Source organism: Abramis brama, assembly GCF_963993115.1.
Source record: "Abramis brama genome assembly, chromosome: 8".
Taxonomy (NCBI): Eukaryota; Metazoa; Chordata; class Actinopteri; order Cypriniformes; family Leuciscidae; genus Abramis; species Abramis brama.
In genome coordinates, this window is record NC_139970.1 from 22,076,386 (window position 1) to 22,095,365 (window position 18,980).

The 18,980-nt window shown below is 36.6% G+C and overlaps 1 protein-coding gene across 1 annotated transcript in view; it reads left to right on the forward strand.

Moving 5' to 3' along the window:
• Window positions 1-18,980, forward strand: part of igf2bp2a (insulin-like growth factor 2 mRNA binding protein 2a) — a 71,019-nt gene that overhangs the window by 16,932 nt on the left and 35,107 nt on the right. The window contains exons 3-4 of the mRNA XM_084122482.1: window positions 15,769-15,817; window positions 16,937-16,988. Of these exons, the coding sequence (XP_083978608.1) occupies window positions 15,769-15,817; window positions 16,937-16,988 (101 nt within the window). The remainder of the gene's footprint in view (window positions 1-15,768; window positions 15,818-16,936; window positions 16,989-18,980) is intronic.

Below are 18,980 nucleotides of genomic sequence, written 5' to 3' on the forward strand. Positions count from 1 at the left end.
CTGCAAGGGCAGGTTTGCAATTTTTCAATGTAAAACTATGGTGAAAAATGGAACTGTAGTGCACTCTAATTGAGAGCCATTGAGGCAGTTTACCTAATGTAAACCTCGCTGCAAACCAAGACGATATCAATCCGCTTAAGCGCATCAGGTCAGTAACTAGTTGACATGTCTGTTCTTCCTATCAATAGCCTAGTGAATAGCCTTTATATAGTTCTGTTGTGTTTGATTGATGTTTGTTCTGAGAATAGAACTCGCAACTTGTAACATTCTAAAACAACATTCTCTGAGGCAATAAATACTACATTAAGGCAATACTAAGATAGCGTTCTATGGGTGTGTTGTGTGTACGCCTGTCAATCAACATTAGACCGACACCCTCAGGCTGAATAATGCAAGGACGTTAAACCTCTGCCCAAAGTGTGTCTGCATGTGATCAGCGATTAGTATTTAAAGCTTACAAAATGTTTATCATAAACTGAGAAGACCCAGAATCTGCCCAGCCTACATTTATGGCCAGGAGCCGCTTCTGGTTAATGTGCTGGTAGTTCTGGCATCATAACAGTGTTTCAGTCTGAGCTTATATTCCATAGGCTGGGTAGAGCTTTGAATTGTAAACATTGGAGTGTGTGTACGTTGTAGAACTAGGTATTTTCTGTAACTGCTCATAACAATCCAGGACTTTCCCTCCTTTTGCAGGCTGTCAAACTGTTATATGGTATTCAGAGAGATTTATTTTTCGAATTCAGAGGCCTGTAACTCTCTGTGCACAGGTGGATTGTAATGGACGTCACTTCATGGAGTGGAGAAACTGGTCTCTGTGTGCCAGAGCAGGCTCAGAAAAAACACTAGCCTGCCAAGGCCAGTTCATGCTATCATCAGCCCGTTGACTGAGCCAACTGGGTTTCAGATGAGATACAGTCTCTCTCACACATCCCTGTTTTGTTAACACTAACATTTTAAAATGTCCTCTACAACTTCCTTGTTGTCTTATTAAAATACTGTTGATGTTCTCAGCTGCCGTTTGGTTCTATTTCTTTTGCTGTTGGCCTTTTGACTAGAGCTGCATAATTATTCAAATAAATAATCAAGGTTATTATTGTGAAATATGTTGACTACAGAGTACAGTATTGCATTTAGGTCTACTCCCATTGCATCATCATTCACTGTTGGCAGTGTGTTTTTTGTCAGTGGTTGAGCTTTGTAAACAATCACAGACATGTCTGTTGTTTGCACTTAATTTTATGTAAATTCTATTCATCAAAATATTGATAATTACAGTATCAGGAAAAACAATCAACATTAATGATTTTTGCCATTATACATCATGTGCTGTAGACTTGTAGTATTAAATCAGAGGATTCCCTAAGTCAGATTTGTAATGAAATACAGCTGTATAATATGAAGGACTAAAAATGACAGAACGAAAAATAAATAAATAAATAAAAGTAGAAAGAAATAAATAAATGCAGAAATAATAGTGAAAATAAATACATTTTGGTAATATAAATGGCTATTTCTGTATTTTTACATGTATTTATTTATTTATTTATGCATTTTTATATGTATTTATTTATGTATTTATATATTTATTTATTTATATATTTATTTATTTATACATTTATTTATTCCTACATTTATTTATTTATGTATTTCCACATTTCTACATTTATTTATTTCTGTATTTCCACATTTCTACATTTATTTTTCCCTGCGCATATATGCTAATTGACCAATGGCTAAGCCACGCCCCCAAACGCGATGAGCCAATCACAGTACGCATAGCTAACCCATTCTCTGCTTCCTCGTCCATTGCAATGCATTGCGGTTATCAGTTTTCATTCGTTTTTATGTTTTTTCTTGTCATTTTGGCTTTTAAACAGCGTGTGTGTGTGATTTTGGTTGGGTGACAGTTGTAGGTTACAGTTTGACAAGAGTTTACAGTTTGACAAAAGCACAATGTTTATTAGCATACATGCACAGGGAAAAATAAATGTAGAAATGTGGAAATACAGAAATAAATAAATGGAGAAATGTGGAAATACAGAAATAAATAAATGTAGGAATAAATAAATGTATAAATAAATACATATATAAATATATAAATACATAAATATATAAATAAATGTATAAATACAGAAATAAATACATATAAAAATGCATAAATAAATAAATAAATGCATGTAAAAATACAGAAATAGCCATTTATATTACCAACATGTATTTATTTTCACTTTTATTTATTTATTTATTTATTTATTTATTTATTTTTCGTTCTGTCATTTTTAGTCCTTCATAGTATAAATGGTGTAAATTAGTATATAAATGAATGTTGTGGTGTATATAATTCATTAAATGTGTGAAAAGCTGCATAAGATTAATTTTGTTTCGGTGATGCTTGATTCTGAGTTTTATTTACACTCCTATCAAACCCAATAGAAAATACATCTTCCTGAAGAATAATACATGCTTCTTGTAAGCAATAAGAGTCTAAGGCACTGGCTTACTCATTACATTAGGTAACTCAACCTCATGAACTCGTTACATGAAGTCACATTAATGTAAACCATAACAGAAATTGATTTAGGATTTTCCACAGGCCTGTTTGATTCTAGGCTGCTTCCTTTTGCTGGATGAGTACTAAAGAGACATAAAAACACATAGGCTAAACTAGGGCTGTCAATTTAACGTGTTTAGTGAACATTGAAACAGCTAACTTGAAACTTGAAGTACCAACTTTGTTTTTGTGAATCTGCAGTTAGTTTTAGCTGTTTTAGATGGTGGTTAGCCAGCTGGTCTCCCAGCCTACCCAAAACCAGTTTAAAACCGGCCAACAGACAGGTCTGACAAGCTAAGACCAGCAAATCCGATTAGGCTAGCTTAAGCAGTTTTTCTTCAGAAGGGATCAATTTACTTCTAAACTCACTTTTCATAACGTCTATGCATTGATTTTTTTTTTTTGTCTGCAACATTATGACTTTTGAATGTTTGATTTCTCTTTTCATATTTTGGATGTAATTAAAGCACATTGTAACGCTTGCTCTGGACAGTTTTGTGCTTAAATTATAAATAATTCTTATTATTTAATAAAAATGACTTAATACTAAAAGGATGTTCATTTGGGTTAATTTTATTAATTTTGACTTTATTATAAATAAAAATTACTTAATACTAAAAGGATGTTCATTTGGGGTTAATTTTATTAATTTTGACTTGAGGCATATTGTGCAATTAATTCAGCTAAAACATTTTAATACTTTTAGAGCTGTAATGTAGACTGAAAAATAATAAACGTGTGTTGTTCAAGCTCTAACCAAAGCTTTGGGAAGGACTCTATTAGCAGTTTTAGAGATGCAGTGAGGAATCCTCATGTAAACACTCCTTCCTGTCTCTTGCTGTCTCAACCATTAATATCCTGAAGCAAAGTGGACAAGCTCCTTACCAGAAGTACTCTGTGTTTCTCTAATGGGGCTGCTGTTTAGAGCATGTATTTCTCAAAGAGTAAAACAAGCAGCTCACTGTCGCCCATGGGAGATGAAAGCACAAAATAACTGATAAATACTTGCAGATTCGTGTTGACGTGTTTTGTGTGTGTGTGTGTGTGTGTGGCTGACCCATAAAATGGAGCAGGACTGGAAACAGCTGGCAGACTGTACCTTTATTTACCAAACAACAACTCTACACCATGCTTTGAAAGCAAACTCCCAGCATGCTGATTACTTAATGCATCAGTGGACTAACAGTGCCCTCCTCCAAATCCTGTGATCTCTTCAGCTGAACATTTAAGCAAACAGTGAACTCAATGTACCTGCAGGGTACAGTGTTCTGTTATGTAGCATGGTGCAGTAGTAATTTCTCTCTTGCTTCCTGGCTTAATTTATACTTTATATAGAAACATCCTAGTATTTTTCACAAATAAAGAAGTTGTTAGAAACACTACTAAAAAGTAGCGAGTTTGTGTGTTACAAAATCTTGTGTAGAATAATATGCTTCAGTTTAGTAATTCCCTCAGTTCTCTGGTCACTGTTTTGCCTCATTGGATGAGAGTGTAGTGCTCTCTGATAGGCTGTGCCGGTCAGGGGGCGGGGCTTTCTCAGAGAGTGCTGCTGTGTGATCTCTGTGTGTGTGCGTGTGTTAGTGAGCTGCAGTGCAGCTGCTCGAGTGGTAGTTACGCCTGCAGCAGTGAGCACTGCATTGTAAATTGTAGTATATACACAACATAATCTTGTGTATATATGTAAAGCAGTAGCACGATTGTCTGACTGAATTGTTTACCTTAAGGGCCCTATCATATATCCGGCGCAATGCGGCGCCAGGCGCGGCGCAAGTGTTTTTTACTAGTTTCAGCCCGACGCAGTTATCATTTTCACGTCCTGCGCCAACGTTGTTTAATAGCAAATGCATTTGCGCCCATTTGTGTGAAAAGGGTTGCACTTGCACTCTCAGACTTGCACTCTCAGACTACATAATAACATGTACTTACCATAGCAATAACAGTAAATTATGCATAATTACATGCAACTAACCCTAAACCAAATCCTAATCCTACCCTAAACCAAATCCTAATCCTACCCTAATCCTATAGTATTGTGACGTCACTTGCAGAGGAAGCGCAGGTGACTAAGAGTGCAAGTCTGATGCAGCCAGACACTATTGATTTGTGCGCCCATGGGCGTGCTGGTCTGAAAACGAGGTGTGTTCAGGCGCATTGTTGGAGCGTTGCTATTTTGAGCGTTAGTAATATGAGCCTATAGGCGGGCCCACAACGCACGTACACTCTACTTATTACATAAAAAGGGATACGCAGCAGCACACAAACTAGCCAAATATTAAAAATAAAAGGATTACAATTTAAGAGATTATCATCGTGTACATAAAGGTATGGTGGAATCCGGCTTGTCCCGTAGATGGTCTGCTCACGCGCTTTAACCTCGCGCACGAGCAGATCTGTTTCCTCTCTGAAGACGTGTTCAGTCTTTCCACTATAAAATTCCGCCACGGCTTTTAAAGGGAATGGGAGATGAGACTCTGATTGGTTTATTTGCACGTTAAGCCCAAAACACACCCATTACTCATTAAGAGAATAGGGACAACCCTTTTAGACCATGCGCTGGGAGCGCCGGCCATTTTTCCCGTCGTTAAACTAGCAAAAGTGGATTCAGACACGTCCTAAGTGCACCTGCACCGTGCGCTTTAGACCATGTGCTTAGATCGTTAAAATAGGGCCCTATATGTTTGTATCTGCTGTTTTTTACCCCTCTTTTTAAAACACTTCAGTTGTATTAGCTAGCTGCAAAGAGCATGATTAGACGCATAGGATTGTAATTGTAGTGAATATACTGCTCACAGAGATCTGTCTCGCTTCTCTGTGGTTGAGTGTAGCTAGATGCATTTTATGAGAGATATGTTATGTGTATTAATATTAATAATTTCTGCAAACCTGTTGGGTATACAGATACATGTATACTGTAAAGATACACTGCCAGTGTCATCTGTTACTGCTGCTACTTGCTACGTATTATATTAATTTATTTAATTGCTGAGTGTCAGTTTTGCCTGCAGGGAGGACTATAAATGGGGGAGATGGTAATTAATAAAAACACTATTAGAAAGGCAATCTTTTAAACAACTTCACAATCACTAAATCTACAAATATACAAACATTTAAAAAAACATTCCTGAAAAATTAAGCAAAAACATTTCAACCGCCTCCTGGTGGCTGGCTGCAATATAGGTCATAAACCCCGCCCTCTCAACAAAATTTGAGAATTGCAAAATTGCACTTCAAATAATTTTTTTTCCGAAGATGCTTTCTGTCATTTCATGTAGTTCTTATCACACTGACGTATGTTGAAGTGTTCGTTTTTTTCCAGCAAGTTTGGTTTTAGTTTGTCATTTGATGCTATACAAACAGGGCGTAACAATGATTGACAGCTGTGTTGTACAATTGAGTCTGGGTATGGGCGGGACCATAATGCCACGGCTCCACCTCAGGAGCACTACTGAGCAGACTGGGCTCCTAATGACATAATTGGAAATGACCATTTTTGGGATATTTTGGCTTCATTTTTCTACAGTGGAAGGAAGTGGAGACATCTTTTTTTACAGTCTGTGGTGCACTTCATTACGCACCACTCTGTTCAGGGCTCAATGTTAAGGATTTTTTCTACTGGCCCGTTTGGGCCAGGGGTTGAAATTTTTACTTGCCCTGCCAAAATTTTCACTGGCCCCAACACAAAAAGTAATAAATAAATAAAATAAAATAAAATAAAACAGGCTTAGTTATTGTTTTAGTTGTTTTTGATCCATGTAACCTTAATAAATAAGGTTATGACACCAAAAATTACTAGCCTAACTCATAAATTTTAAATATTGTTAAAGACAGTCAGTATTAAAATAAGTACAAATTACAAATAGTATATTATGTGCAAAAATGGGTTAAAATCACATTACATTCTAACATTGTAACATTATAATCTAAAAACAAAAATAAAGATTTTATTTTTAAATTTACTAAACTAAAAATTCAAATAAATACAAACAAAAGCACAAACTAATTAACCTACATTTGATTAGGTCTACCCTATTACAATAGTCACTTTACATTTACTGCTGTCATAAAAATACACTTACTTGTTTAGTTTAAAATTCTACATATGGCACATTTATTGTTCAACAAAAAATATTTTAGCAATATGTATATTTTAATCAGAATTATTGCACTCCGTATGTTTTTTGCGCATGCGCGCGGCGGCGCTCGTTCACGGAAATCTATGGAGTTTGGCGAAGATTCACTCCTGACCGGAGTGGAAATGGAAATATGGAAATATTTGCACGAGTTTCTAACATTTACAGATGAAGAATACATGTGAAATGTAGGTTATGCACTGTGGAAAGCACAACATCTCAAACACGTTACACTGCAGCACAAGTAGGCTATCTATCTGTCGGTCAGCACATGTATCTGTGGAGATGATTGAGATGCCAATTAAAGATCGTGAATTACAGTAGCCTAACACTTCAGTTTTAATTGTGAAAGAGTGGAATAAGATGTAAGTAGCTAAATATCTGACAATTGTTTTACGATAGAAATGTTAAGGACGACATGTAATATTCAGTGATGCTAACTAATAGACTTTTTTCCGGAAATTTCTGTTTTTAATTGAAAACGGCAGCTTATGAATAATTCTTACCCTTTCTTTAATTCTTAAATAAAACCCCTTTTCTGACGTAATACGTTTTTTTACTTCCTCAAAACTTTAAGTCATAGAACTAAGGATTCCTAACTGCATATAGTTCTCTTTCTTAGAACTATAGTTCTAAGTTTGGGAGTTCATGAGTGGCTCTTAAGAGCACGACTCTCTGACTAGTGACTACTGGTTTCAGTGAGTGAATACTGACAGCAGCAGAGGGCCTGTCAGAGAACTGCTGCCTCCATTTACCCGTGAGGAGCTTCTCCCTTCTGCAGGATCTCAGCCAGGCAGGTGAACACTCTGCATTCTCATTAGCCTTCGCCCTGAGAGTGAGAGCGACAGCAAACAAGGGAGAGAGAGAGAGAGAGAGAGAGAGAAAGAGAGAGAGAAAGAGAGAGAGAGGGAAAGTGTGTATATGGTGGTGTTGTTCTTCTAAGGTCTTTGTATGTCTAAGGCAGAGCACAGAAGGCAGATCAGTATGGTTAGATGGTTTCTGCACTGATGAATCCCTGAGCATTAGCTATATACGTCACTGTCACATGTGGCACATTCATCATGTTGAATTTCTTTGGTGTCGTTTGAGCACATTGTATAAAACACTGCCTTTCCCTGTGATGTTTATTTGGCGGGAGATCTGTTGTCTCTCGTCTGGTTGCCTCCTTACACCCTGAGACTGAGTATTGACACATTTCTTCTTCTGGGATTTTAAAATGTAAATTGTTTTTATACTAAAAAGATGACTAGTAACTACAAAACAAATGTGTTTGAATTTATTCGTGAAATACAGTGACTATGAGAGGAAACATTTTCAAGGTGGCATGATCTTCTTTTCTTTTTTACAAGTGTCTGTTCTGTTGCCGTTAGGGAAGTACAGAGTGTTCCAGTGACACTTGGACAGTTCCGAGTTTTAGTTCCTGTCGTGAGAAGTTCTGTAGTGACTTCAGGAAACACTGAAAGCTCAGTCAGTTGTAACAGCGGAAGTTATTTGTGTTGATAGCAAGACAGACAAAACAATTTGTGCAAAAGTTCTCACAGCACCATCTTCAGTAACTTATCTGACAAGAAGACTTAACCCTCTAGTTTAGGTGTTAACCTCAGTTTTTAGTGCGCCCTGAATTCTGATAGTGTTATAGTATTACTGTCCAATTTTAGCTGATTCTGTGTATTTGACTTTGGTGAGGGGGAGATGGTGAACCTGATTTCACATCTTTATTGATCCAGGAACAACATTCCAATACACCAATCAGATTTGAGGAACAAGTTAACAGTCTATGTCAAGTTTAGGCGTACAACCAAGGCAAGGCAATTGCCTCTGTATCATTTGCCTCTGATTTTAGGGCTAATATGTTATGGATAGGGTTAGGTTTAAGGGTAGGGACAGGTTAGGGCTAAATTTTCAGACTGGAATGTTGGTCTCCAGGATCAACAAAATATGTTTATCCTGGAACATGTCTTACTTGGTAAAATCACGGTGACCAGGTGGAGATAGTGTGGCACTCTCTATTATCTTTTTTCTTCCCATCTGTTAGATGTACACTACCCTTCAAAAGTTTGGAGTCAGTAATATGTTTTTGAGTTAAGTCTCTTGAATTATTTGATCAAAAATATGGTAAAATACTCACTAAAATTGACTAAAACTCACTAAAAGTTACTAAAAAACTATTTTTTTTAATTAATTTGAAAAAATGCAAACCCCATAGCAATCTCTTGCAACTTCATGGTTGAACACAGCTGGTTTAGGAGACTGTGTTTCCAAAGAAATTTGTGTTATGTTGTTTTTGAATATGGGAATTTTTATTCCCCTAAAAATATGGACTGTTTGACACTTTGATAAAACAGCCATTTTTGTTGCATTTATTTTGTTTATTCTCAGAACAGACTACTGTAATTTCCTACAAACCAGTAACCCACCCAAATCTTTAATCACGTCACCACACCATCATGCAGCATTTCAGTTGTAGAAGTGAGCACTTCCATACACTGACATTTTCATCAAGAAGAGCAAAGTGAGCTCTGATATTCCTGTCATGTGACTTTCAAGAACTAAATTAAAGTAAAATAAATTCCACATTCGTCCTGACATTTCCAAAATACCCTCTATGAATCTGTGAAATTCTCAGAATCCAGGACATTCGCAAGCATAGATGCTTATTTATCACAGGGCTCCTGAGACTGAGGGAAACCCATTGTGGCTTTTAAAGTTCCTGTGCATCCAAAACTATTAAAGCCAGGAATGTGGAGTGTCTGGGTCGATTCACAGCCCAAGACAAGACATTTGAAGTAGGATTGCATTTCATGCATCCGAGGAGGGAGCAGACCATTCCTAAAACTGTTAACTTAGCTCTTCTTCTTTGACTCTTTATGAGGCCACACTGTGGGACGTATAGGACAGACATGGAACATTGGCTGTCTGTGGCTTGCGAGCTGCCGCCTGGTGTCAGTTCTGCACACCCTCATGAGTGTGTGAGTCTATGTGTCCTGCCACCCATATGGAGTGGAGCCACTATGTCTCATCTCTGCATGAGTGCATTTTTTGTTCCTGTGGATGTTACACATCATAACGTTTGCTCCTTTCATGAGACTAGTATGTTTAGTTTAAAAGATGCCACAATAAATGGTGGGGCTGGGTATTGATACAAATTTGATTCGATTTTGATTTTATTTCAGTTTCATTCATTTGGATATATCAGGTACAGTTCATGTCTCTCTCAACTAAAGCTGTAAACCTTACAAACACTACAATAACATTAAAGGTTAAAATTGACCTAAGTCAGTTATTAGCTTTTTTTTAATCAAAACTGTGAATTCATAACATGACATTGTAACCAAAGTGTCAGTCACTTTTTGATTGACTTTCTGTGCTCATTTCCTGTGCATTGATCCAGATAAGAGTCCGCTTCCTGTCTTTGTTGTGTCCACCACGGCCAGGGCATTAGAGAGAAGTGAGGTCCACCTCTTTCTCATTCTCCAATGAGGAACGCCTGAATGTTTGTTCTTTGTTTGCACACGTGTGACTCCCAATTATCCGCCCCTGCTCACGTGCCCGCGTTGTGGCTGAGTGATTTATGTATGGTGAATAACATTTCGTCTGGCTGACAGGGATGATCAGATGGTGGTCGTTAGCAGGTCTGAGAGGTCCTGGCCCAAGGTGAATGGTCCTATTCTGACCCGTCTGCTGCACGCCGCTTCCAGTGGCGAACGTTCCTTCGCACCATCCACGCGGATGTGAGGATCTGTATGCCAACATGGTTTTCTAGCTTGTGCGCTGCATCTGGCTGCTGTAAATATTAGCTTTTCAACTGAACGTGGCCACCCTCAGATATTCAAAGGCAGAAATTGAGAAGCGTGTTTTTTTATTTAGTTGTCTGGCACCCTTTTCTAAACCAGCAGCAGACAACTTGGTTACGTTCAACAAACATACGGTAAGCAGTGCATTCAGTCTGCATCTTCTAGTGCTGGTGGTTTTGGACTGGGGTGAAGGGGTCTGTGAGACCGATTTCAAAAGTGCATTGGGTTCAGCTCCATTACACATAAATATAAACAAATACTCACTGAAGAGATTCGAAAATAACAAGCTAATAAACCTGCCCCCTCCTGATGGCACATCATAAATTAATCCTTAGAGATCCAGATCCTGCCTCTCGGTGTTTGTGTGTGAACTTAGAGTTTTGTTTCCCTGTGCATGTGTATTTTCAGTGTTTTTTTAGGGATGCACCAATGTAAAAAATTTGGACTGATATTGATAAACTGATCATTTTTTCATGTTATGGCCGATAACCGATAAATAGTTTAAAGGGGTAATGACATGTGAAATCAAATTTTTGACATATGTGACCCTGGACCACAAAAAAGAATTTGAGATGTATACATCGTCTGAAAGCTGAAGCTTGTTAGGATAGAATAATATTTGGCCGAGATACAACTATTTGAAAATCTGGAATCTGAGGGTGCAAATAAATCTAAACATTGAGAAAATCGCCTGTAAAGTTTTTTAAAGTTTATGTTCGCGATTTTGCTGCATGCACTCACAAAAATATTTTTCTTTATATATTTACGGTAGGAAATTTACAAAATATCTTCATGGAACATGATCTTTACTTAAGATCCTAATGATTTTTGATATAAAAGAAAAAACGATCATTTTGACCCATACAATGTATTGTTGGCTATCGCCACAAATATACTCTTGCGACTTGTGACTGGTTTTGTGGTCCAGGGTCACATATAAGAGGTAATTTGTACCATTAAAACATCCTTCAAGTTTCATAGCTTAAAACATTAAAACATAATTTTAAATGCAACAAATGCTACGAATTTGGGCATCAAAACATATAATGTACAGTGTGAAAAAATAAAATGCATTTTGTTAGTCAAATCAAACTATGCGAAATGAGCATGCACAGCTAAGTATCTACTCTATGATACTGAAACATTAAAAAACATTTCTAAAAATTTGCCAGATAACCAATTTTTTGGGGTCTCATTTTTGGCACATTATTCATAGGAACGGTGAGAAAATAAATAAATTTGGAAACGGGATGATGATGCAAGTTGGACTCAAACTTGTTTACTATAAAAAAAAGTTGCTGCCTTAAATTTTTAAGTACAATCAACTGATGTTTAAGTCATTTCAACTTAAATAACATTAAACTGTAAAAACATATGTTCTCATAACTTATTGATCATATAAGCACCACTGTGCAAGAGACTGAGCGCATGCAAACAAAGTGGACAGCTTAAAGTCCTTATGTACATGTCTTTTGTGAGTGTGAATGCGTAGAAGATGGGCAGAGAGATGCTCATGCTGAGGTTTGCCATGATCCTCCTGTGATGGGCAGGGCGTGTGCATCTGAGCCCGTGCACGTCCAGGAAGGGCTCAGTAATCCAGTGCTGCCACAGGCATGCTGAAAATGAGGAGCCCCTGAAGAGTTGTGGAGAGCACTGTCACTTTTTCCACCCCAGCAGGGTGGAGGAAAGATGGAGAGATGGAGGAAAAGAGAGGGAAAGAACATGGATGGTTATGGTGGTTAGAAAGAGAGAGAGAGTGAGCAGACAGAAAAAAAGAAGCCGTCGTCCACTTGTTGTGTCGTCGGCATTTGAACCTCAACACAAGGCATGACAGAGAAATTAACAGTTGCTGCTATTCTTTCCTTTCCTCTGATCCAGCTTTCTCATTTTTTGTACTAGGGGGGACAGCTGACCGTTTTTTTCCCCTTCATAACTCACAGACCTAAACAAATCTACCTTCCATCTTTTGGTATTAGAAACAGTTCTATGTGCCTAAAGTAAATGAACCATCAAAGGGATAGTTTACCCAAAAATAAAAATTCTGCCATTCTTTATTTACCCTTATTCATTTCCGAACCTGTATGACTTTATTTGCTCTCTGAAGCACAAAAGAAGATACTTTGAAGAATGTTGGTAACCAAACAGCTTTGGTTACAATTGACTTCCACTGTATGGGCAAAAAACATTTAACCATTTCTCTAAATATCTTCTTTATGTTCCACAGAAGAAAGAAAGTCATACAGTAGAGATGCACGATTCGGAATAAATTGAGATCACGATTCGGAATTTTTTTTTAAGTCTCTTGTCGCCACCTACTGGTGTAACGATTTAATTGATACAATCTTTATTTGAAGTGCCAATTTACTTTCAAAAGTTGATTTATTTTATTTGGATCACTAGACATCTGTGTTTTATATTCAAACTATAAACTTTTATAAATTAAATAATGATACTAAGACTGTTTGTGAAGGTGTTTCATACCTAAACATGACAACTGCTGTCTGGCTCAGTGGCAGCGCCAACGCAGATCTGAATGTTCGCTGTGATTTCGTCAGAGGTTTAATAGTCACAGACGAATCGTTGTCATTTAGGAATAAAAACGCGTGGGTGTTTGAATCGAGATCCATCATACAGGGGTAGGAACGATATGAAAGGGAATAAATTATGACAGAATATTCATTTTTATACATTAGGTATACAGTTCATGAATAATTATGCATTAGGGGTGGACAATATTTGAGATTTGCTTAAAATTGATCAGGATCAGACAATATTTACTAGAGACCAACAATTTATGGCAAAAAAAAATCATGAAAACAATATATGTAACTAAGTAAAAGCTGTTTATTTGTAGACAGACGGGGATAATAGTGTGACTGGAGTAGCCCTTACAAGTGCATCGTGAATGGAAACAGCACGTCTGCCAATTGAAGGTGTCACAACTTGCTACAGTGGACTCTTCCATTGAGTATAATGAGAGCAATTTAGCTTATCAAGAGGTGCTGCTCATGTCCACTGTAGAGACGGTGTTACTGTTGAACCCTCTAATTTGAGGGTCAGGATGGGGAGGTGTAGGTTTGAGCTAGCTGAACTGCCATGCTGAAATAGGAAATTGCCCCTTCTCAGGAAGCATAGAGGGATTGACAGTTAGCAGGCCACAGCATTAGCCGAAGCCGAAGGGATGCGCTAAGACTGAGGCAGTTAGGAGGTTTGAGGGGCGTGGAGGAAGTGTCACGGTTTAGAGAGCTGGGTGTGTGTGTTCGATTCCACAGAGCACAGCTCTCTCACTAGAGTATTGCAAAGTGTGCTGGGCAAATGTGTAAAAACAGCCAGGGCAGCTTTACTGTGTATTCAGTGCACTCTGATGAATGAGATTAATCTCTTTTACTTTCGGGCACGGTGAAAGATGATGCTCGGCACATCTTTGTAAGCCTCTTGCGTTTCACTGTTATCCGTTTGTCTTATCAAAGTCTACCTGCAGAAGAGCCCTAATGAACGGAGTGTGAAAGTGCCTCTGCAGATCTCGTTCTGCCTCTCTCTCACTGCTCTTTTAAATCTCTTTCCTCTGGCTAGCTCGATTCCACTCATTTTAATGTAGTTGTTAACAGCTTGTGGTGGAGCGGTTTGTGTGGCTTTGGTGTCGGTACAGAACTCTCAGAAGTTGTTGGGTAGCGTCGGACTCGACGAATGATGGAGCACAGACACAGACGAGTGCAAAGTTGTGAATGAGGGACCTGCTCACTCTTAACTAAGCCATTTCTCTCTCTCTCTCTCTCTCTCTCTCTATCTCTCTCTCTCCCTCTTTCTCTCTCTGTCTCTCTCTCTTCTGAGTATGTGTCATTGGACAGTTGCCCGCAATGAATCATAGAGCTTTTGATTTGAGCCAATTTTACGTTGGTGCAGAAAGACTTTGGTAATGACTTCATATGTATCAAAATACTGCAATCTATATTAAAAATGCTCCCAAAAAAATACAAATAAAAAATGCTCCGAAAGGGATGCACAATATATCGGTGACATATCGGTATCGATATGGGCCAGGTTTTTTTTTTTTTTGTTTTATATACAGTACCTGTCAAAAGTTTGGAAACATTACAATTTGTAATGTTTTTGAAATGCTCACCAAGGCTGCATTTCTTTCATCAACAATACAGTAAAATAAGTAATATTGTGAAATATTACAATTCAAAATATTTTTTTTTTCTATTTTAATACATTTAAAAATGTAATTTATTCCTGTGATGGCAAATTAATTTTCAGCATCATTACTCCAGTCTTCAGTGTCACAAGATCCTTCAGAAATTATTCTAATATGATGATCTGATCTGAAGTTTTTTAAGCAGTTTTTGCTGCTTAACATTTTTGTGGAAACAATGATACCATTCAAATATTTGTGTTAAGATTTAAAAAAGAGCAAAAAATGCTTTTATTCATCAAGGATGCAATAAATTGATCAAAATTGACAGTGAAAACATTTATAATGTTACAAAAGCTTTCTATTTAATGAATGCTTTACTAAATTTATTAAATGATTTTAATAAATGCAAAGAAATGCTGTTCATTGAACTTTCTATTCATCAAAGAATCCTGAAAAAGGTATCACCATCTTGCAAAAATGTTAAGCAACAAAAACAGTTTTCAACATTGATAATAATAAATGTTTCTTTAGCATCAAATCAGCATATTAAAAAGATTTCTGAAGGATCATGTGACACTGAAGACTGGAGTAATGATGCTGAAAATTCAGCTTTGCCGTCACAGGAATAAATTACATTTTAAAATATATTAAAATAGAAAACTGTTATTTTAATTTGTAATAATATTTTAGAATAGGCTATTACATAAATGAAGCATTTGTGAGCAAAATAGACTTTTCAAACTATGACAGTAAAATCCTTTGCATATTCACAATATTTTTCAATTTTACATTGCTAGTAAGATCGAAAAATATTTCAAGAATATGGTTACTGTTGCTCATGTTGCAATAAGTGGACAACTGAAAAGGAATGACTTCTGCTTGCTTTAGTTGTAAATCTCTGTCGATGCACACACCACTTTAGAGATGATCGTGATTTTCATTGGCATCACTTTGATGCTCGAGCTTTATAAGTGTTTTGTTTCACTCTGTTTCTTTAGTCCCTGTTGGATCTGATTAGCAAGCCTGTATGTTTTAACACTGTAGCACTCATACGCTGAATATAGCTGAGCTTCTGTTTTCTGATTTCTCCTTTCTCTCTTTCACTTTCTTTTTTGTCTCATTGTCTCTCTCGCTTTCTTTCTGTGTCTGCAGGAGTCGGAAGATTCAGATCCGGAACATTCCTCCTCATCTCCAGTGGGAGGTGAGTGTGTAACTGCTCAGGCAGAGAGAATAGTGTGTGTGTGTGTGTGTGTGTGTGTGTGTGTGTGTGGTCAGGACTCTGTCTGTCTTCTCTGGACTGCAGCGCTTTCTTTCTCTAACTGACGATGCATTAGAGAAGCTCCGCCCATACACACAAATACACTTCCTCTTCAGTCCGTGTGAATCTGTCTGGAGAGTGTTCAGCCCTGGTGACCCGATTGTAAATCCTGATGACATCATCACAGTGAGCTCTGGCCCACTTACACGCTCTCACACACTTCGTTTGTGTATTTGGACACTGTGCCTCTGTATTCTGCATTGCTTTCTTGAGTTTAGTGGCTCACTGTGTAAAAACGATGTGTTCACTCTATAACAAAGCCATTTTTTTGTGACATTTGCACACCTCTTTTGAATCTGGACAAGCTTTGGTAGAACTGCAGAATATCAGTGAATAATAAAAATTCAGTCTTTTTCTCAAACAAAACTATGAAATGGCAAGAGCTACATTACCATTTTTTGGTAGTTACCATTAATTACCAAGCTTGGGTTCAGTAAGTTTTTTTTAAATACTTTTATTCAGCAAGGATGCATTAAATGAAACAAAAGTGACAATAAAGAAATTGATAATGATACAAAACATTTCTGTTTCAAATAAATGCTGTCCTTTTTAACTTTATATTCATCAACGAAAAAAAAAAAAAAAGAAGATGTATCATGGGTTCCACAAAAATATTAAGCATGATTTATAACTGATTTCAACATTGATAATAATAAGAAATGTTTAAGATGAGTAATGAATCTGCAAATTCAAATTTACCTTTACAGGAATACATTTTTAAAATATATTAAAACAGAAAAGTTATTTTTTATTTAATTTCACCTTGTTGTTGTTGATCAAATAAATACAGCATTGGACAGCAGTCTATGTACAGGACAGGTATTCTTAATTAAAAGCTAACAGATTTTGATATTTGACATAATAGTGAATATTTTAATTTTGGGGTGAAGCGTTCCTTTTATTTTCCAACTCTCCTATTTTCTAATATTCTATCTAAAAACAGTTTATGTGTTTATATGTTTTGCTGATTGTGTTTAACTTATTGTGCTCTTCTCGTTGCAGGTTTTGGACAGCCTGTTAGCACAGTATGGTACTGTAGAAAATGTGGAACAAGGTAAAGACTTGCCATGGTATTTTCTATTTGGTTAGTTGACATTTCAAGCAGTGCCTCATGGTATGACATGCTATATTCCACTTAAAAAATATTTAAATTATTTTGTAATTACAATGCTTGCTGCTTGTATGATCTACTATTAATTGAAAGACTGCATTAAATTTTTGCAAATTAAATATTTTTTTATCTATCACACTGCAGGACCATTTAAATGAACTAGTGAAGACAAAATAGTTTTTAAAAAATAGTGAAGAACTTAGGAAAGAAAATGGAGACTATTAAGGTTGTCAAATTTGATATATTATGCAATTGAACACGTTCCCATAATTATTTAATATTAATGTAAATATTTCATTAAAACAGTGATTTGTTTTATTAATATAAAATATGTGAGTATTTTGTTTGATTCATATTTTCGATAATAGAAAATGGCAGGTCTGTTCATTTACTTACAGTCACTCAAAAAAAGGTGAATTTGAAAAGCTGCATTACCATGAAGCATAAGCAGAGCATGCACACAAATTATTTTATTAAGTATTGACTTTTGACATCCCTACTAACTAGTTACAGCATATAAAAATGCACTTTATTTTATACATTCATATCATAGTTGTTGAGCGGAAACCTGATATGTTCAAACCCATTACTTTTCAGGAAAAAAACACTTTAAAAAAATAAAATAATTAAAGACTGTGTTGTCAAATTTTATATTGTGGCTTTGTATATGGTCAGACAGACATTTGCATGTTTCATTATTTTATTAAAATTTGTGACCCTGGATCACAAAACCAGCCAGAAGTAGCACGGGTATATTTGTGGCAACAGCCAACAATACATTGTGTGGGTCAAAATTATCGATTTTTCTTTTATGCCAAAAATCATTAGGCTATTAAGTAAAGATCATGTTCCATGTAGATATTTTGTAAATTTCCTACCGTAAATATTAAAAAACGTTAATTTTTTTTAGAGTGAATGCAGCACAATCGCGAACATATATGGACAACTTTAAAGCCGATTTTCTCAATGTTTCGATTTTTTTGCACCCACAGTTTCCAGATTTTCAAATAGTTGTATCTCTGCCAAATATTGTCCTATCTTAACAAACCATACATCAGTGGAAAAAATTGACCCATGTGACTGGTTTTGTGGTCCAGGGTCACATTTTACCAAAATCAAGTTCAAATTGTGAGGTTACAAGTTTACATTTTTGACCAGCAAATTTCGGAGAATTTGGACATACATGTTTTGTCTGTCATTAGAACGGCCGCATCTGAACCAGTAAGTGCAACAGTTATAAAGTTTATTGTAGTTGTGTAAGCGCTCAGTTTTTTCTGTCATTTGGACAAAATGATGAAGTGCTATTCACAGGCTATTTAGGACTGCGTTGGCTATGACTAGACGACAAATGCTAAGACACTCTTCCCTGCTCATAAAACATTAGCCTTTATACATATATATATATATATAAACACATATATATATACAGTGAGGAAAATAAGTATTTGAACACCCTGCTATTTTGAAAGTTCTCCCACTTAGAAATCATGGAGGGGTCTGAAATTGTCATTGTAGGTGCATGTCCACTGTGAGAGACATAATCTAAAAAAAATAAAATCCAGAAATCACAATGTATGATTTTTTAACTATTTATTTGTATGATACAGCTGCAAATAAGTATTTGAACACCTGAGAAAATCAATGTTAATATTTGGTACAGTAGCCTTTGTTTGCAATTACAGAGGTCAAACGTTTCCTGTAGTTTTTCACCAGGTTTGCACACACTGCAGGAGGGATTTTGGCCCACTCCTCCACACAGATCTTCTCTAGATCAGTCAGGTTTCTGGGCTGTCGCTGAGAAACACGGAGCTTGAGCTCCCTCCAAAGATTCTCTATTGGGTTTAGGTCTGGAGACTGGCTAGGCCACGCCAGAACCTTGATATGCTTCTTACAGAGCCACTCCTTGGTTATCCTGGCTGTGTGCTTCGGGTCATT